The sequence below is a fragment of the Corvus kubaryi genome, unplaced genomic scaffold (assembly GCF_017639235.1).
Source record: "Corvus kubaryi isolate FWS band 111438036 unplaced genomic scaffold, C.kubaryi_AGA036_p1.0 37397, whole genome shotgun sequence".
In the NCBI taxonomy this organism is placed as follows: Eukaryota; Metazoa; Chordata; class Aves; order Passeriformes; family Corvidae; genus Corvus; species Corvus kubaryi.
The window spans coordinates 19660995-19682144 of record NW_024581136.1 but is presented as its reverse complement, the minus strand read 5'-3'; the positions used below and the strand labels follow the sequence as shown (position 1 = coordinate 19682144).

Sequence of the window (21150 nt, the reverse complement as noted above, 5' to 3'; positions counted from 1 at the left end):
AAGACTTCACCTTACAACTGGGCTGTAACACCCAGAGAAGCTCAAAAGCTGTTGTTTGATTTATTCCTACCTTTTATAAAATCCCAAACCTGGGATTAATCCCAGGTTAATCCTGAGTGGCCTTTACTCAAAAACCTGATAGATAAATTTTCATAGCTGAGATTGCTTAAGTAGTTCAGTATCAGAGGGATGGGGTTGGAATTAGCATTAGCAGATTTCAAAAAACCCAAAAAAATGAACTACAATTGTCAGCTTTCTCTTCTTTCAGCACAGCACAAACACCTTCTGCTATTAGGATCAGAGAGCTGGATTTTAATGCACAGCAGGTTTATTTCAACCTCTCCTCCAGGCCTCACCTAAGCATTCCCGTTTCCATAGCCTCACCCAAGGCACCTCAGGACTCTCCACCATTGTCTTCTGACCTTTCACTTTCTTTTTGTGTCTTTCTAAGTTAATCAGTAACCAGAGACTTCTGCCAGCACTCGGTGCTGCTGATTTCAAGGTCCTGAGTCCCAAGGAGCATCAGCCACTTCCACACCACTCCCCCCTTCCCCATTCCAGCTCCCCAGCCTTTCCTACACTGGGAATAAAAATAAAAATAAAAATAAAAATAAAAATAAAAAGGTGTATTTGACATCCTAAAACACTGCCTCAGCAGCTCCAAAACCCAATTATTCCATGCAAAAAAGCTCTTACCCACAACTACACATCATAAGGGACAAGTCTTGCCACGTCCCTGTTCAGGAGGTGGAGGGAAATAAAAAGAGACATTTTTTATGAGACAGTTACTGAGCTTTAATTTCCCACATCCGTTTATGACTGCAAACAAGCACAGGCAGGGGAAAGTCCAATCTATTACCATAATTATTTTTAAAACCTTCACCCCACAGGGTTAGGAAAAAACCAGTGATTTACAGCAGAGCCATAACTATAAAACTGCAGATGGAGCTGAGCTACTTCGCTCTTGTCTGATGCTGAGATCTCATTAAACTGCGTGCTTAAACCTTAAATATTTGAGAGTAAATGGTAGTTAAAACAAGGAATCATTCTCATTAAGCAGCCAGCCTTTCCTCTGCTCAGCTTCCCAGCTCATCATTTGTTATTTCGGCATTTGTGGAGTTTCCAGCCTGTTCAGCCCCAAAACTCTTAAGTAAAGGGAAAAGGGCAAGAAAAAAGCACTCAAACTATCTTTAAACCTTATAAAAAAGCTGATGAGAGAACAGATACTTTCTTACTTTATAAGTTAGATCACTTTGAAGGGTGATCCTTTCGCCAAAGTCATTCAGTGAGACAACAGGCAGCAACTTTTCTTTATTCTAAGTCTACTTCTTTGACCTTTACCTGCTCTGATTATTATTACCATTATCATTACTATTAGATCTCCAAGAAACTAACTTTTCATAAAAGATTGCACTACACACCATGTATCCAATTTTCTCTCTGAAACATTCTTGCCTTTAACAAGTCACTGCAGCAAACCAGAGCATTAATAATTATTTTTGCTTACTCCTTTCTTCTCAAGCCACCCACAAAATCCAAGGCAATGGCTGCCAACCTATCCAGGCTAAAATTGGAAGCTGGAAGAGGAAATGACATAAGAGAAAAGTAGAATTTATGCAAAATGTTGGCGAAATGAACTCAAAAATCTTCATAAATTAGCAGTGCACAGTAATTGAAGCTGCTTGAATCATGCTCCTCCATCCTTCCACTTCAACAGGATATGGCAGGAAGTAATTAATGGAGACAGGCTCCTTTGCATATAGCTGGAAATAATTAATCTGGCATCTCATTTCTGGTACTGGCTGCTTGCAAAAACAAATTTTTCCCCATACAGAACAGTTTTTTTCACATGAAACCTCAGGGATCAGCAGTTCTTTATTCTTTAAACACACATAAAGAAATTTAATGGGAGCCCATATGGAAAATTTAACCTTCACAAAGGCTTTGACGTGTGTAGACGAAGTGTTTCACGGAGTCACTTATCTTTAAAAAAAATAAAAATAAAATAAGACATACAAAATCCCAATTCAAATAGAGACTTAAAATTTAGTATTATGTACTAGGGATTAAATAAGGGCGTAAATTTTTATTTCTGCTCCCTCGTTTTCTACTCAAAATTACAACACCTGCTTAGAATAAAACCTGTTCTTCATTATTTCTTTTTTTCTTTTTTCTTGCTGTATGCATAGCACACATTTCATGTTCTTCTGATCAGTGTTATGTAAAATTTAAAGCTTGAAACTAATTAGGTCCTCAACTTGTTTTTGTAGGAGTAAAGGCCATGAAGAACACTTAGGATTCCATAATGAATAGCAGATGCGAGATGCATACATTTATAAAGCACTAAATTTAGAAAGATTTGAGGAGAGATCTGCTGAACCTTTCAAAATTAAAAACCTCCTTATACTTTGCCACTGAACCCATCAGAACAAGTTCGGAGGAAGCAGAATACAAGAGGCCAATGAGTTTTCCACAGATCCCACATTAATGCATCCTGTGGATGGAATTTCAAGATCCACAACAAAGCAGGCAATATCTGCAGGGCACATTAGCTAAATGACAACATTCTCTGTGTTTGTTGGGGGTTATTTAATACCCTCAGCTTGCAATCTCGTGTGGGGTGAGATACAAAATTAATGAAAGCAATCAGATCCCCCTACTTCCATCCGTAACCACCTCGGAATACTCTGTTTCAAAACACCACTCAGATACTTCCCCAATTGTTTGGGCTGCTCGGTTCCCACAAGGAAACTCGGTTTACACAAAGGCAGAGCCCCGGCACCTTCCCTCCCAGACACAAAAGAGCCAGATGTCCCCAGTAAACTGCTCAGGGCTCGTATTCCTCCGGGAAAAGCTGGGAACCACTTTGGGACACATCAGCATTTCCACCTGCGTTCCTCGACTGCCCGGGGACAGCGAACTGGCCGGAGAATGCCAGGAGGAGTTGGCACAGCTGTGACCCAACTGAAATCGGGCAGAAAAACCCAAGACAGGGTTCAGGCACCACCAGCATTTTTTTATGAAGCCGATAATTCTCAACATCCAAAGAGTTTGCATTAATTTAAAGGGGGCAAAACGTTTGATGCTGTGTGGAGAGCCTGAGTCCCTTCCCAACGCTGGCAGTGGTTTCCTGATCCCGAGCTGATGGCCTGGCTTTTCCAGGCGGCCCTTCCAGGTTTAGCAGGGCAGCAGCTGCCACCCCTGTGCCCTGTGAATGTCTGTCACTGCCAGGGCTTTTCTAGGAGGGACTTTGACTCTTTGATCTGGGGGAGCAGCTGGAGGAACAGCCAGGCTCTCCTGCTGCCTCCCCTCTCACACAAAAAATTCCCAACATTTCTCTCCATCATCCCGTCAGGTTCTCTCATGCCCAGCAAAAAGCCTGCTGGAGCTAATTTGCCACACAAGGACAAATTCCTTGTCCTTTCCCACAGTTACGAAACGTGTGCCTTGTGCCACACAAAAAGCTGTGTGGCAGCACCACATCCTAAAGGCAGAGGAAGCTGCAGCTTTCACATTTGTCATCTGCAATCCACGAAACACCCCAGCGAGCTGGAATCGCCACACAGCACAACCTGAAGGAGATCACCCTGCCTGGGAAAGCGGAGAGGTTAAACACCACCAAGTGTCACAATGACAGTTTTGCTGGATTTCCACTAGGGAAGGGACAAGCACGACAGCGCAGTTGTAATGACATAAACTCCACACAATTCCCAAACACGATGCTCATGCTCAGCTCGCTCACTGGAGAGGGAATTACTGCGAGGCACATTTTACACACACACACTTTAAGAGCCTTCAGGACCGCTCCTGTTTAACCTCTGTCGATGAGCCCAGCTCTGTCACGGGGGAAAAGCCAGCCCGGTGCCAAAATCACATCACACCACACTTGGCTGTAACAAAAGATGACTCCGGGGAGTTTGTGCCCATCATCGTTATTCCACGCACGTCAGAGCCACCTCCAACAGCTTTTCCTGCAATTAAACCTTTACTACTGCAAAGGGCAAAGGGGGTATAAACACATTTACGCCGTGGTGAGCGTGGAAGGGGTAACGAGGGATAAAGGGAAGGCAGGATTACACAGCCCTTTTTTAGAGACATCCAAAAAGCAAGGAAATCCCTCTCCCCACAATGTACAAGACAACCACACAAACCTGGTGGGTGAGAACACATCCATGCCTTGCCCTGGACCATCCTCCCTCCCGCACCCCCCTTTTTTTGTTGTTGTTGTATTATTATTTTTTTTTTTTCCAGCTGAGCACTTGCCTCTCCTCCGTGCCCATCAAATATCCCGAAGATGGAGGGGTGAGTCTTGTTCACCAGGTCAGTGATTACTTCGAACCTGTCCTCCATGTGATCCCTCCGGCCTTGGATGGAGTAGACAGCCACGTTGTGGCTCTTGAACTCCCAGGTCTTGGAGAACTCAGCGTCCAGCACGTCTAAACCCCCGAGCCTGTCATTCTGCATGATCTCGGCCACCTTGCCCTTCACCATCTTCACCGCATCCCTGCTGGACTTAACAATGGTTTTCACCTCATCCGTGTGGAAGAAATAACTCCACAGGGCCAGGCTGATGCACAGCAAGAACAGGGTCTCCGGTCTAAGCAAGAAGTAACGCATGATCCGACCCAGCAGAGACAGCAAAGTCATTGTATCCTCTATCATTTATTATCGCGACCGTGTCTCCCCACACCATGCAGCGGGGCGGCTCCGAGCCCGGGGCCGCTCAGTGCATGCTCGGCCGGCCGGGCAGCGCCGAGCCCCGCGCTCCGCTCCCTCCGGCTCCGCTCCCGCCGCTCCCGCGGGCTCCGCGCTCCGGGCGGCCCCTCCGCCGCGCCCCGTCCCTCCCGCGGGGGCGCGGGCCCGCCGATGGATGCGCGGAGCCCTCCGCCGCCGGATGCCTCCTGAACGCCGCTCGGCGCCGCAGCTCGGGCCGGGAGGTGGCTGGCAGGGCCGCCCGCGGTACCTGCTTCCCGTGTCCCCCGCGCCCGGCGCCGGCCCGCCCTCCTTCCCCCGGGCGGAGCGTCCCGGCCACCGCCCCCGCCCCGCCCGGCCCCGCCGCCAGACTACAAATCCCGGCAGCCCCCGCGGGACTGCGCGGCACGCTGGGAGTTGTAGTTCCGGGAGCGGCCGGGAAAGGATGCTGGGAGGAGGAGGAGGAGAAGGAGAAGGAGAAACGGCAAGAAAAGGGAAAAAATTATTTAATCAAAGTGTGCTCCATCCCTGAAAGTGTCCAAAGCCGAGTTGGAGCAACCTGGGATAGTGGAAAGTGTCCCTGCCCATAGGACGAGATGCTCCTTAAGGTCCCTTCCAACACAAACCGTTCTGGGATTCTTCTAAAGGATGAACTTGACTCACATATTCCCCAATTCCCTTCACAAGCTCGTTGTGACAACGGAAACAAAGCAGGAATTTGTCAGTTATTAAACCGAGAGTAGAGTTTTGTTGAAGAAAAGAAAAAGAAAGCATCTATCATCTTTCTCTGACCCATTTCTGTAAATTGTCATTTTCCTGCAACTGATAAGCACTGAAAATCACGAGCTATGAGTGTGTGAGCAGAAGTTTGCTGGAATACAAACAATTTAATGTCGTGCCCGAGCTGTTTGCTGCCAGCTGCGCGGCAGAAAACTCACAGAATCAACCTCAGAGAGTGACAGAGCTAACAGAAGAGTCAAACACCTCAGAGTGGGGTTGAAAATGAGTTAGCAGACCACAAAACCTGGCTGAAATTCTGAGTGAAAAACAATAAACTTCAGGTATGAGCATTCCAAGTTTTCCAGCAGCTCCCGCTCCCTCTGGGCTTTTGTTACTGTAGAAGTCACACATAAACTCTTTATTTTGCCACTTCTTTCAAAGATCAGCTGAAATAAATTACACAACCCCAAGCCTGGTTAACCCAGAGTGGGTAAGTTCAGCCTTTCTGTGTTCCCTTCTTACACCCAGCCCGAGAAATAGGAAAGTTCATGACAAATATTAAATATAACAATGGAACTGCTTTAAATCTTAGAAGTACGTGACACTCTGTTAGTATTTTATCCAAAGTTTTACATTTCAGGCCTAGAAAAACTCTCACCTTTACCTTCCCCTCTGTCACGATGTGCTTGAGTTGAGCCATGGATTTTTTACCCAAAAGACCAAAATCTGCACCTGTGAGTTGGGGAATGAGGTACCAGCACAGGCATTGCAGCACCTGTAGCTAATGAGGCTGATTAATTAACTTAATTAAACATACTTAATCAATACTCCAGGAAAACTAAGGCTGAATGTCATAAAAAGAGCCTGAAATAGGAAGCACCAATTAAATAATACCTTTGATACTGCAGAAATGTGTTGCTAATAATTCTAATATTATTGTTATTAACGCTATCTCTATGATGGCTTTTGAAATTCTGTTAATCTTACACTTAATGAACGATAAAATAAAGGTAAAACATGGAGAATGCTGCTCACTCCCACCAACCAATTCGTTATTTATTTGTCATTTTACTGCAACATAAATGGGTCCCTGTCAGGGAGCCGGGACTCCTGTGGAAGTTGTGTCTCACTGTTGGCAATTTGGGTTCAGATTATGGAATTATGAAGGGAAATGAAGTGGTTCCAGGCCGCAGAGCACACAAATCACTTCCAGCCCCTCCTTCAGCTGCTGAGGGCTGGTATCCCACAGTTCTCCCCAAAATCCAGCCCCCTACGTGGGCTGAATGCCCCAGAAGCAGAGGATGCTCCATATGGAGCAATCCATGAGCACAGGGATGAGTTTTCCATTAAATTCCACGTATTTGATCCTGCAGGAGAGACTGAGCTGGTTCCAGGAGCACCTGGGCTCTGAGAGCAGGGTCTGCAAAGCTCTGGAACTGCAGACAACCTGAAATTTCCCTTTGGAAGGGGTTGGAACAGCAGGAAAGCCTCGTCCTGCTGGAGAACTGGGATAGGGAAGCCACTGGCATCGGGATAGGGCCACCCTGGGAACACTCAGCCCTTGGACTGGAGCTGCCACTGTAAAATGTGAGTTAGGCAGGGGTTAAGAACAAGTTCTGCACCAGTTAAGTGCAAAATTCAAAGGTTATTGAGCCAGCCCAGTGGCTCGAGCCAACAAATGCAAATCCAGGGCTCATCCTGCACTCCATGGCTGAGCCCTGGCACTCCAACAGCTCTTCCCAGGGGAGAAGCAGAACTTCGGGATCTTTTAAACACTGGAAATCAGCAGTAAAAACGTCATCAATATTCGGGCTATCGGCTGCTATTTAATTTTGGTTTTGCTGGGGGGCGACCCCAGGCTTTTGTTCACTTGTGAAAGGAATGAAAAGCGGTTTCTGAGGCAGGTTTGTGAATAAACCGGATAATTATCCACTTGGAAAACTGGGAAGAAGCATTCCTTGCTCAACAGCTCCTCCTCCTGCTCGCACGTAGCATGAAGCCATCGGGGCATCATTTGTTTCCACGTTTTGGCTGCTGCAAACGTGAATGCATTTGTTTAGTGCTTAACACACAGGAATTGTGGATTATAAGCACAATAAACTTGAAAATTATTTTGGGTCCAGGAGAAAAAAAAAGCAGCATTCAGCTTTTCTAGGCAATTTTTTTGTGGCAGCCAGAATTAAAACAGAGAGTGAGATATTGGGAAAGCTCTCACTGTTTGCCAGTCTGAACAATAGCAACATTTTTATCGTTGTCGTTTCCTGCTTGTATTGAACGAACCCCAGTGGTTTTGATTGGAAGAAGCCTCATTTTGTGAATGTACTTACAAGGATAACTTAAATACAAATAACAACAGTGAAAAACTTTAATTTCCTGTGGTTGCAAAGTGAATTTACCATTCTCGCACCCTGGGGATGAACAATGAGGACACAACACCGATGGGCCACGAGCTTTACTGGGCAAATTCATTACAAGAAACATTTAATTTGATGGAAATTTCTTCGTAAAAATACTACCAAAATCTCTGGGATACCTGTTCTGTGATAGGGTCTGGGATGCTAAAACTTGGAGGATGTTTCTGTTGTTGTTTGCTGAATTCTGCTGCCCAGTTAAAAAGTTTTCCCAGGATTTTCAGGTTCAAGCACTTTTATTGGCATAAATCGGATGTGCACAGTAATGTGGCTCATTGCTGGTTAGTCCTGTGAAGCAAATTATTAAAATTAAAGAAAACTCTTAAAATCAAAGCAAAATATTGCCCAAAACCTGCAGGGCCACCTCCCTTTCCTTCTGCTGAGATGTAAATTCAGAATAGAAAAATCACTGCTAATAATAACAACTATAAAAGTGGAGTTTTTCATGTCAGGGCTGCAATGCAGTAAAATAATCTTGTGCTTCTCTTTCCAGAAAGAAACAGATTTTAGGATATTCGGGGTGGCACAGGCACAGCTCTCCAGAGGAATAACTTGGTGGCAGTATCAGAAACTGGTTGGTATTTGAATAAGAGCTAAATAAGGTTGAGTTGTCCTGACAGTGGTTTCCATCTCAGTTGATATAAACAACATTCCCAATGTTGTTCCCAGGATTTTACCTTGCAGCAGATGCCAAGAATTGCAGGTAAATTTTGCCTCCTCGCTGCTGAACTCCTGAGAAACCTCATCCCAGCAATTCTGCTCGTTTTGCATCTCCCCTGAAGAGGAACGTTTGCAGATGTGGAATGCAAACAGCAATTTTCCACACAGGTTGCTCCTTTCTCTTCTCCAGGGTTCTCAATCCTGGGACATCTTCATGTGTAAAATCTGATTTTCATTGATTTCCTGGCGCCTGACCTCGGTGTCAATGGGAATGAGAGGCCCAGGGAGATTTCTGACTCTTGTTTTAACAACATCTTTTATTTAAACCCAAAGTTCTGCTGTGGGATGGCGTGCACCAAACCACAGCAGTGAAATTAGTATATATAAATTATATATCAATTATGAATAAATTATATATATAGGAACACATCCTGGATATACTGGGAAGGTGAAATACCTGCAGGTGCCTGGGGTGGAAATCCCACACCCGCCTTTCTCTTGGTAGGGAATATAATTCCTGATTATAAGTATGGAATTTGGTGTCAGTTATACCTGAAATGAACGTTATTTTAAGAAAACAAGAATCTATCTCATTGCCCAAGTAACCTAAGGGGTGTTGTTTTTTACCTTTTATGTGTTCTTACTTTTAATATCAGAGCCAAACTACCAGGTGAGACAATCAAGGAAAGATGCCAATGTTAATTTCATGGAAAAATTTAACCAGGGATGTATTTCAGAAGGAAATTCTGGTGTTTATCAATTTACAGAGCCTCAAATTGCCACGATTCTGGAATTACAAGAAAAATTTGGCCACTGAAATCACTGGGAGTCTTTGCTTGGTGGGAGCACGAGCCCCAAAATATTGATTTGGAGTCCACCTCTCCAGGGCATGACACACTTTGGGAGAGAGAGATTATTCCAAACAGATATTCCCTGTCATTTTCCAGAGATGAACTCACTGGGAATTGGGAAATGACTGAGATGGCACCAGAAGCACCCAGCAGATAAAGCTGAAGATGCTCCTGAGGGCCAGAGCTGCTCTCTGAAATGATCTTTGATTTAAGCAGCAGCATCACCACAGGGTGCAGATGCTTGGGAATGTTTGTAAAGCACTCACTGGTGAATTAATGCCTCACAAACTTCCCACTTTTCCAGAGAACTCCAGGACATGCAAGGAAAATATAAATAGAAGCTCAGCAATCCGGAATCACTTTGCAAACTGGCAGAGTTCTTATGAAACCTTCCTCAGATCTGGGCATAAATTGATAAAAAGCAGCAACAAAGCAATCTTAATTTTCTTCTTCATTAATTTTTACTCTGTTTAGCAGCTGTTTCGTGTCTGTGGTGCAGACTATTTCATTTGCATTAAGCAAGAGGCTGCAAAATTGATTTCCACATTTGGATGCCTCACATTTTCACTCCGAGGCACTTTTGGATGCAGAACATGACGGGCTGCATTCGGGATTAAATCCTCAGGCCAGGCTTGTCCCAAAGCTGAGGTGAGAGGGGAGCTGAGGTTACAGGTGCCTTTGTTGGTGACTTCTCTAAAACTAAAATTAGCTGTGCCCTCAGCTGACTGTGCTGTGTAAAATCCACGCTCCACTCAGTGCCTTGACTGTTCCAGAGGTTCATTCCAACCCTGACGCCTTCCCTTGACCAAAATCTGAATAAAACCTAAAAAATTCAAGCCTTCCAAGAGGCAAGATCGAGATAAGTCAGCTCTGGGCTGATTTAGATTTCCTCGGGCAAGGCAGATGAATGGGTTTTGTGACTCCCTGAGTGGCACAGAGCTGGCAGCCCGTGCTCCCTTTGTCTCTGGGAATATGAGATGGATTCTCCCACTGCTTCATTTCCATAGGCAGCCTCAGGACACGCTCCCGTTCCTCAGTTCCAAAGGCTCAGGTCTTTATCACCGGATTTTGGTGATGGAGATAAAGAAATATTCAAATAATGGCAGTGAAAGGATTTTTTAATGGAGGGTTTTTTACGACTCGCCCCGTTTTTAAAATGGTGGTGTTTGTATTCAGGCCCAGTGCTTGAAATTTGCTCCAATAGGGGCTGTCAGTAAGTAAGAAATAAATAAAGATGATGAAGCATTCCCACCTCTAGGGCTGAAATGGGAGATGTTTTTTGGAAGTGATGGGGAAAGGAGGAGATTTCCTCTAATGAGCTGGCACAGAAAACCGAAGGGGCATTGCTGATGTCCACTGGATGCAGCCAGAACCTCCCTCCCACAGCCATAACCTTCTTCAAAAAGCAAAGAATACAAAAGCACAGAAAGAAATACAAAAGGAATTAAAAAAAAATGTCAGGAATCAACAGTTTGGGACACTCAGAGAAGACTGAAACCCGTCCAGTGTCAGGGGACAGGGATGAGCTGCTCAGAGATGTTTGTGCTCCGCTGAATCCTGCCCAAGGCTTGGGTTCATCAGAAGGGAATGCAGGAAGGAGAGGGATAATTCCCATTTACAGCTCCCACTGCAGGGTGTTTGAAGTGCTGTCTGTGCTTCTCAAGTGTCTGCAGTCACAAACACATTTCTTTTTGTTTGCTCTCTGGCTTCTCCCGGGCAATATGTTGGGTGTGATGGGAATGGCGTGGTTTGGCCCAGAATAGCTGCCTGGGCTGGAGCCTTCAGCTGTCAGAACTGTCTCTCCTCCTCCCCACTCGGTGAAATCTCCATCCACAGCACCATCTGCTTCCCCAGGATGCAGATTTGCCGCATTGGAGCCGTGTTTTAATGGGGGAAATTGTCTGACTGCGATTTAATTTAATGACTCTGATTGAATTCCACCCCCTCCCCCTTCCAATTCCCACATCACTCCTGGGTCTCCTGAGGCACCAGAAGCTGACACCAGATGTGGGAATGAGTTTCAGACATCTGTGGGCTTCCCTACTGCTGCTTCCAGCTCCTTCCTGCACGTGCCTGTGGAAAAAGCTGGTGGGAGCAAGATGATCCTAAATCCACTTTTCCTCCCTGCAAGCCCCGGTGTTTTCAGCATCCCCAGCTCCCCAAATGCGCCACGTTCCCAGGGTCTGGTTGGGAAGGGGGCAATGACTGGCAGCTGCCTTTGGCTGGTGGAAAAGGAGCAAAACAAAGGAGGAGCAGGCGCGTGGAAGGGCTGGGATGTAATTCCATGGATCCCTCTGTGGGAGGCTGTTTATCTGATGGATGAAGGGCTTTATTTATAGCTCATGACTCCTCCAAAAACATTGTCCTCTGCTGACCTTTCTGCTCAAATTGGAAGTCAGGAGAGCAGCGCTGCCAAGTAAATGAAACAACTTTAAAATACTTTTAAAAAAGCTTCTTGTTGTGTTCTAGTCCCCTGTTAACTGCTGGGTCTCCTGATTTTTTGCCTTATCAATCCTGGTCACTGTGGAGAGCTGGGATTCTCCAGAGCAACCAAGAAACCTGGGATACAGAGAGAAAATCACCACAAGTTCACTTCATAAGGGAGTTGAGGACACATAACCAGCAACTTGATCAGCTGCTTACAGCACCAGCTCCTCATCCAGGGCTCTGGCTCCCAGCAGCACATTCCCAATCCGTTAGTAATGCTCCACAAGTAAGGAGCAGGGATTTGCACTTTCCCTGGCTCACATAATTAGTCATTGCTTCCTAAAAAGCCACGGAAAGCAGGAACCAGGCTCTTTCTCCCCTCCGGATCCTGCTCCTGCTGAGTGTCAAACCCAGTCCCAAGTCTGGGCTCGGCTCAGAGCACTGAGGGGTTTACACCAGAGGGGATCCTGCCCTGGCTCAGATCCCATCCCTGCTCTCCCAAATACCTCCCAACAGCTGGGATAAGCAGGTTTGGCAGTGGGGAAAGGCTGGAGCTGCCCCAGGACGTGGTTAATTCCCCTCAATCTCTGGGGCTGCAGCTGTGCTGTACAATGGGCTCAGCACCTGGCAGTGCCTCAGGAATCCAAGTGTGTCCCATCCCATTCCCTGTCCCCAAGCTGAGGACACTCTGCAAGATGGAGACGCTGGAGATGCTCAGGAGTCTTGTGTGCTGTTGCCACAGGAGTCAGGAAGGAAAGCTCTGCAGTGAATGGGATGTGCTGCTGTTTGCTGCAGGGACGATCCAGGATTTCCCGGTGTCCCGAGGAGGGGAAGGCTCTGCTCCCATCCCATTCTCTGGATTCCCCTTGTGCCCCTGGTTCCTCCCATCCCTGGCTGGTGCTGGGGTGGTTTGGGGAGTCCAGGAGCTGACCTGCTACAAAAAATGGCACTGACCGCTCTCTCCTGTGTCACCAGGAGTGGCAGCACAAAGCAGCACAGCCCTTCCTCGATGGACTCTCATAAAACCCCAGAATGGTTTGGGTTGGAAGAAGCTTAAAATCCATCCAGTGCCACCCCTGCCATGGCAGGGACACCTCCCACGGTCCCAGGCTGCTCCAAGCCCCAATGTCCAGCCTGGCCTTGGGCACTGCCAGGGATCCAGGGGCAGCCAGGGGCAGCTGCTCTGGGAAATTTGAGCCAGGCCCTCCCCAGCCTCCCAGGGAAGGATTTTTCCTACTTTAACTTTTGAGCCTAAGAAATGTGCCTCAGGACAGACAGCTCAACTGAGCAGAAACACCTTAATGAGAGAATTAATCCTGGGCTTTGGAAGCAAAACCAGAGAACGGCATGCACATAAAGCAGCTTCTCCTTTCTGCTCCTTGCTGTAATGGGAAAAGTAAAGTATTCAAGAAATAATTTCCCAGCTTGGCTGAGCGTTAAGGAACAGCACTTTCTGTGTAACAAATACGCGGTGCTGTGGATTTGTAACGGAACAGGAGGTGGCTGAGGCACTTAGATGAGAGGAGCTGGGCCAGCAGCCAAAATTTGGGTTCTGCTGGTTGTGTTCCCAACCAGGAGCAACAGGAATTAATTTCTGACTTGGTGTATATGAGGACAGAAAAGCAAAACACAGCAGCATGTGCAGGATCTGGGGGCTGGCTGCAGTCACCCATCTTTCTTCGATTGTTTTTCTTTATCTGGTCTGTCTAGAGCTGAAAATTTGTAGGAATCTTGAGTCACAGAAGTCTTTGGAAGTGGAGGGAGATGGATTTGCAGCCTGAGAAGAAAGACCCCACTCCTTCAGTGCCTTTTCAAGTGTTCCCTTCAGCAGGAGCTGCTTCAATCACACACTGAACAGCAGAACCACAGGGAAAAACCTGAATGCCCAAAAATTCTGTGCCTCTAATGGTTATTCCATATTATTGGTAAGACTTTAAGGTATTTTCCTTAATCTCCCCAAGTTTCTGTCCAAAACTAGCAGTGACAAGCACTCTCAAGAGCATCTGCAGGGCTGAGGTGGAGGGAGAAGGTGAAATGCAAGGGATGGAGCTGCAGCAGTGGCAGTGAATGTTGCCTTGTGTGACCTACAGCTCTGAGCCACCACAAAAACTTCCCTCACAGCCAGTTCTAAGTCAAAAGTTGGGAAGATGCGAGGAAGTTCAAGCCTCTTTGTCCAGGGAATTTGATGGTAGCTCATAAAGGCCTCTGACCTCAATAAAATGGGTCCTTAAATGTCTGAGAAGTCTCACAGTGACAAATATCAAGGCAGGAGGGGCATTAAAAAAAAGCCAGTCAGACAGAAGAACCTCTCTGAAGGAGCAAGAAACCCTCATTTTAAGTGAGAATAGATTTTAAACTCTGACTAAGTTATATTGGGGTGAAACAATGCATATTTGAAAGTTGCCATTTCTCAGCCTGCTCCATTACTTCCTTAAGGTTCACTTATTCCTTATTCCTCTCTGGTACCAAGAGACATTTAATGAAGTCCTGGAGCTTCAAATGCCTTTCTGCAAATAGCCAAGTTCTGCTGAACAATCTAAAATGGAAGGGTTTTTAACTGGGACCCTGCTCTGGAAATATTTCAGCCCAGAAATTGTCCCGCTGCCCTTCAGCCTCCTACACAATTCTCCTGGATTTACCTTGGGAATGTGGGGAATCAGTGGGCCTGGTTGGAAAGGATGTGGAATTTTTATAGCCCAGTGCATAAATAAGAAAATGGGAAAATCCCATTTAATAACTCTTTCCACACTCCTGCATCACTGTTCAAGGCTAGTTCTCACAGGATGTATTTTGACAGTACTTTGCTCAATTATTTAATCACATTAATAGCTGTGTGTTTAAAGCATAAATAGTGTCATTTCCCCCTTGAACTGTCTTTTGGTGTATTTAACTCTTCAAAAGCTCTGAAAGAACACGGTGTAAAGGTGTGACTCGCTTGGATTTTTCCTCAGTGCCAGAATTTCAGAGGCTGCAATTCTCTGCTTTCTCACTGTTCCCACATAACTCCTTAACCCCACTCTGTCTCCTGACAGCCTCAAGATTTAGTTTTAAAATAGGCCTGGGATTGTTCTTTAATTTAAATCTTTAGAACTATTTGAAGAGGGTGTTGAAGATTCAAAGTTGCTATAAATACTTGCTTCAGGAATCACTTACATTGGTTTTAGGGTTTTCATAAAAACCAAAAATTTCACTGAAACATTTGAAAATGATAACACTTTTTTGGTTTTTTTTTTTTGGTGGAAAACTCTTTCTTGGCCATCCTTTAAATAAAAATCATTTGCAAGGACACCAAGACCATTTAATCTCATCTAAATCTTGGCCTGATACATGAATCTGTGGCAGAATCTTGGCTAAAAGGACTCTTTGGTGTACTCAGAGCTCTCCTTTTCTCCAGCAAACTAAGATTATTTTGATAAATATCCTTCCCTGTGAGGTTGGACTCTGAATATGAAGACAGGCAGAGGAGGATTTCCACATCTAAGTAGAAATGAGACAAATTATGGATACTTTTGCCCTTTTTTTGTCAAAATGGGCTTTGTTTCCTCTCCCCATCAAACAATATTTCATAGACGTCCTCCAGGGTTACACCTGGCATAAGGAAAACGTGGCTGAGAGGATTTAATTTATCTTGAAAATAAGATCCAGTAGGTCACTCTGACAGGAGAGCCAGCCAGGGAGGAATGTTTGATATAAAAATTTATGGAACACGAAATGGGCTTTAATAGCAACTTTGTAAAGTGTTGGAAAAATCAGTCTCTGTGGAGTGGTACAACCCTGTTTTTACAGGGCTTTGATAGGTGGCAAGGCCATAAAAGTGTTGTGTGTGAGGGAAGAATTAAAAATGGAATTGAACGTGGTTCATAAATCCCTGAGGATCCAAAAGCTCCGCTCTGGGTACGAATTCCTGCTGGGAAAGGATTCCCTGGGAGGGTTCCACTGGAAAGGCTGGCAGTAAATAAACTCTGGCACCTGCAAATCTCTGCTGTGTTTTTGGCCTGAGGTGGGGTTTACCCCTGACCTGAAGTTATCCAGCACTTGATCATTAGGGCTGTGTTTCCCAGGAATTCTCCACCTCTTGTTTGTGGTTCAATGAGTCTGTGAGCTCACATTTAGATTTAGGTGGAGTGGCAATACCTCATTTTTTTTTTCCAGGAGTGAAAATGTCCTCGTTTCAGATCAGATGGGGATGGAGATGGGATGAAAGCCTTTTTAAAATTCTGAAAGGAATCACTCTTTTTAGGCCAGTCTGATATTAATCATAAAGATGGATATGTACAAAAGAAGATATTTTTACATCTACAACTAAAATTCTGAAAATTCCACAGTGACAAATAGCTCTTAATAAGAGGAGGATATAAAGGGGGAGAAAGCAAAGAGAAATGTTAAAAATGAGGCCTCGTGGCAGCTCTGAGGGGGCCGAGGCAGAACAAAGATTGAAACTCCAGAATTCCAGCTCTTATTAATTAATTTACCAAATAACTGCATCATATTTAACAAGAAATCCACTTTTTAGGTGTGTGGAGAGAAACAACTCCCCTCTGGGAGTGCTCGATTCCACTGAAAATAAATCTACACAACAGAAACCTCTGTTTTGCAAAGTGTGAAATAGTTTCCAGAAGACAGCAATAAAACCTGGGAAACTTCACACAAAGCAGTATTTTATGGGAATACTGCTAAAGCTGACGAGGGAAAATGTCACCTCAGAAGAAATACCCATTATTTCACTGAAAAGAAATTCCTGTTTCTTACAGGAGAGAGAAATTCCCATTCCTTTCTCTGGACCACAGTCCCAGAAAAACTAGGACATGTGTAAAGGAAATATCTAAATAAAGAGGATTCATATCCAGGGACAGGTCTGAGCCTCTGTCAAAATAATGTGAGTAAAGCAGCAGCAGCACTGATTATGTTGGCAGGGCGGAAATGCAGAAGATTTGCTTTCTACGAGAGAACACATCAAGGTTAAGAAAAATCTGCCTCAAATTCTCCTTCTCAATGAATCAATTTTGCCACTCAGAAATAAAATAAAGGTGGATCCATTTTTCTGAGAGGCGTTGCTGCCAAGTATGGCCGGAGCTGACTGAAAAAAGCTGAAGGTTCCAAATTTGTGGGGCCTGGAGATCGATAAATGTAAAATAGTTCAGCAAAAGATGTATTTCTATGTGTTTTAGGCTCCCCCATGGGCTGATTCCTCAGTGGAAGAGAAACTTCTGGCATCCTTTCCATTGTTTTATATCACCCACACCCCATTTTCCCTCCCGAGCTCCGTGGAATTTTCTTCTTCCTCAGAGTTATAAAGCACCAGGGATCGAAACGGAATTTTAAAAGCGTGGGGATACAGGAAAATTTAGTTTAAATAGGATTAGGAATCGTTTCACTTTGATGACAGTGACAAAGACTTTTTGGAAGTAAGTTTTAGACATGATGTGGCCACTTTGGCCCTCAGCAGGAAGGCTGAGGGGCCTTAAAAATCACTGAGCTCATTGTCTCATCCTGAATACTTTCCTAAAAAGCCCAAATTTTCATTCCCTGCCTTTCCTCCTAAAACCCAGCTCCCTGGACCTCACCCCACGCTGATTTATCTTCCAGAGGCATCTCCTGCACAGCCCAGGTGGATCCTCAGCTCCTGCCCCGTGTTTGTTGACACTCTGGGAGAGGGAACCAAGCACACCCCAATTATCCTTTTGATGCTCCCATCCCTGCTGGAATGTTCTTTTGCATATTCCAGGCCCGGTGCACCATTCCCTGTGGTTTCAGCAGGAGCTGGAGGAAGGTTTCCTGCTGCAATGATTTAGAGTTACCTGCTGCTCTCTGAAGAGCCCTTTCAGTCTTTGTTGCAGCTGGGCTGAATTTTGTGGAGGCTTTGGGATTCCCTCAGTGCTGGGGCTGGAATGAGCTGAATCTTCCTGGAGAAGGGATGAAGCATTTCTGGGGAGTGTTTATTCCCACTCTTCACAACTTCCAAGCTGAATGAGGAGAGGAGAGGAGAGGGAACAAGCGGCAATGGCAGCATGAGGGAATGCGATATCCCTGCGCAATGGAAAATCCCTGACTCCCGTGCTGTGCCCCTTCGCTGTGCCACCGCTTCTAGCAGGGTATTCTGAAGGAATTTTCCACAGATTAATGACAGGAGGAACAGTCTCTGGTAGTTCCTTGAATGAGTAATCTGGTTGAGAATCACAAAATACAATCCCAGACTGGTTTGGGTTGAAGGGACCTTACAGCTCATCCCCTGCCAGGGGCAGGGACAACTTCCATAGCCCAGGTTGCTCCAACCTGGCCTTGAACACTTCCAAATGTACTTTGTTTATCTTTGGAAGCCCTGTTAATAAATTCTTCCACAGCATTTGACAGAGCTGTGCTTGTTATGACTATCACAAGTTGCTGTACAGGTGTAAAACTGTCATAAAAATGCAGCTATTTATTTACTAGAAGCAGACAAAATGTCTTTCTTACTGCTTCAGTCAGTTCTTGTACAATGTGTGCTGAAGGCCTGTGAGATGGCAAGGGTGGTATCAGCCCTGATTGAAAGTAAAAATACAGAATGATCCTGGAAATTAGAGAACAGCAGAACCTTGGTCTTAAGAATTCCGAGTCTAATCAGCTCCTAGTCCGGGCTCTGCCGGTCACTCATGGCTTTGTATCTGCAGCGTTCTAGGTTTTAACCTGTTTTAGGCAGCTTTTCCTTCCCAGGGAATTTGTTTTGCCCCTGAAACAGCAGCAGTTCTAAGGTGAGTGATGGGTGGCACGGGGGAAGAAGTGATGGGGATAAACACTGGTGCCAGCTTAGAGAAACCAGAGGGAGAAAGCAGAGCCCAGCTGCGCAGGAACACACGGCATCCCTGAGCTCTTCTGTTCCCAAAGGGCTCATCCTCAGCTCAGGAATTCTGCCAGGTGCTGGAAGCAGGCGCAGGGGAGCTCTGGGTTTCACAGCTGCCATAATTCCCTGGGCAGCTTTTATGGGACACTGAGTTTGTGATACGCTCAGTGACACGACCTCACCTCGCCTCGAGCTGGAATAGGCTGTGCCTGATCCTCTGCGCCAGTTCCTTGCACATTCCACGCACATTCCTTGTGCAGATCACAGCTCCGTACTCTTCACTTCGTTAATTACCTGTCTTGATGCAGAACTAAGGAAGCTCCTGGACTGGTCTGGCCGGGTGTGGGAAGCTGTGGGAAAGGGGGTGACTCTTGCAGGCAACAATGTCCTAATTAAAGACCGGGATTTGCATTACAAACAGCAGCGCCTCAGCCCCATCGGCGGAGCCCAGATAAATAAACCCCTTATCGAGTCCCATTCCTTATCCAGTTTCTGTGGGGTGTCCTGCAGCCCTGTTCCAGGCGGCAATCCCTCCAGACAAGCCTGCTCTCTGGAGCCGAGTGTTTCACTTCCCTGGGACATTCTTTCCAAGAATTGGGCAGTTTTTCCCCTTCCCAAGGACAGGGGTGGATGTTCTGTGGGTTCCTTGTCCTCCCACTCCTCAGCAGGACCAGGAATAGGGAAGGACTTAATTTCAATTTTGACTTCTTGCAGTCTCTAGGTGTGAGGCAGAGACATTCCAGGCATTCTCAGCTTGGTTTTCTATGGAAACAAAGCTGATTTTCTTTCAATACCTCTCTCTCTCTCTCTGTACATCCCACACTTTTCATCCCCTTGACCAATTTCAGGGAAGCTGGGAAAAGAAATACTGATCTCAAGGGTGTAAGTTTTGTCAGAAGATATGACCAGGAGGAGAAAAGCAGCTTTGTTACATAATCCTTGCTGGACAGCAGAGAAGCCCCACGAAACACAACCACTCTGCCTCTTATTAGACATCAGAGAATCCCATTATAAAGCATGAAATAATAGAGGGGGAAAAAAAATCACCATTTCTACACATATGAAGCTCATCTGTTAAATTCTGTATAAACCCGGAGTCGCTACTTTTCCATATAAAAATCTTCACACTGAAAAGGGGAGGTTGGTGGTTTCCTTTGTAATTTGAATATTTCTGCTTTGTTTTGTTAATTTTCCCTTGCTAAGAACAATTGCTGTGCCGCGGTGTCACTTTTATATGGTTGGGTTTGAATTTGCTTGGCAGGAAAGCCCAGGGAGAAGCAGTAAAAGGAGATTTTGAAATCTAATTGTGTGGGGAACACGATCAAGAGACCTGAAACAAGGGACAAAGTGCTACTGGGAGAGTCTCATTCCTGCTCTTCAGGGTAAGATCTTTGCAAAAAAATTGCTTTTTTAATGTATTTCCAGTCACCCATCAAAGGTAGAACCTGGTTTTGTCTGCTTTTTTTTTGGTCCTTGTTGCTTTTTAAAATTTTTGAATATTTTTTAGATTATTTTTTTGCTGTGTGTGAAAAAAAAGTATCGTAGAGCACATAAGATAAATTTGCTTTAAAAGGTAGGGATTTCAGGCAAATCCTGTATTCTGAGTGAAGCTGTGAAAGTTATTAATGATTCCTTATCTCCCCCTGGGAAAAGCAGCAGGAGCAGCTCAGGAAGCAGGAGCAGAGGATGCCTGGGGGTTTTCCACTCCACCATCCAAGCCCTGCTTGGGAATGGATCCTGCTCATCCCACCCGCAGCACAGCTCTTTCCCAATGGATCTCAGCTGTCAGGTAAAACTTTGGGAACGCTGCTGGAGCTAAACGAACCCACACAAGGCTCACTGCTTGGTTTCAGCTGAGGGAATTTGTTGTTAAAAGTGGAGAATTACTGAAAAGACTGAAAATTTCTGTGTGGTTTTGTACTTGGGAGCGATGGAAGAATCACCTGAGTTGTCCTGGCTTTTCTGCAGATGGTTTTGGAGAGGATCAGGCAGCGTGGAGGTGCCAGCCCTGCCTTCAGCTGCCCTGGGGTTCGGTGCTGAAGGATTCAGAAGAGACTGCTCCACCTGGCAGGGAAGCTGAGGAGCCTGGAGTAGGGATATTGTCCTGCCAGGAGTGTGGGCACTGTGGGGATCAAATACTGAATACACTGATTTTCACCTAAAACCACCTTGTGCCACCCCTGCCTTCCAGACTCCACTGAAATCCATGGCTGAGAAAGGCTGGTTGGAAGCAGGAACTCCTGAGGATCCTCTCTCTGAAGGACAAAGTTTGCACATGGAGCATTTTGACTGCTGCTGCCTGGGGCAGTCCTTCACCATTTCTGGATTTTCTAGGGAGTGGGGACAGTTTTTAAAGAGAAAACTTGGTTTTGTTGAAAAGCACGAAGGGGAAAACTAAAAGGGTGAGGGAGTAGGGCAGGGTTTACTCCCAGGTGAGCTCAGGCTGTGTTTGGCAAGGAAGGGAGGAAAGGTGAGGCTCAGACATTGCCTGTGGCACATCATCCCCAAACGAAGCTGATTCGTATTTGGAAATGATTTGGCTGCAGGGAGATAGTTTAGAACACCATCTATT

General features: G+C 45.6%; 1 protein-coding gene across 1 annotated transcript in view; it reads right to left on the bottom strand.

The window, feature by feature from the left end:
- The window catches only part of PPM1L (protein phosphatase, Mg2+/Mn2+ dependent 1L), a 73810-nt gene extending 68807 nt beyond the window's left edge, over window positions 1–5003 (bottom strand). Inside the window, exon 1 of the mRNA XM_042041942.1 lies at window positions 4264–5003. Coding sequence (XP_041897876.1) covers window positions 4264–4662 — 399 coding nt within the window. The 5' untranslated portion in view covers window positions 4663–5003. The remainder of the gene's footprint in view (window positions 1–4263) is intronic.
- Window positions 5004–21150: the final 16147 nt, after the last annotated feature.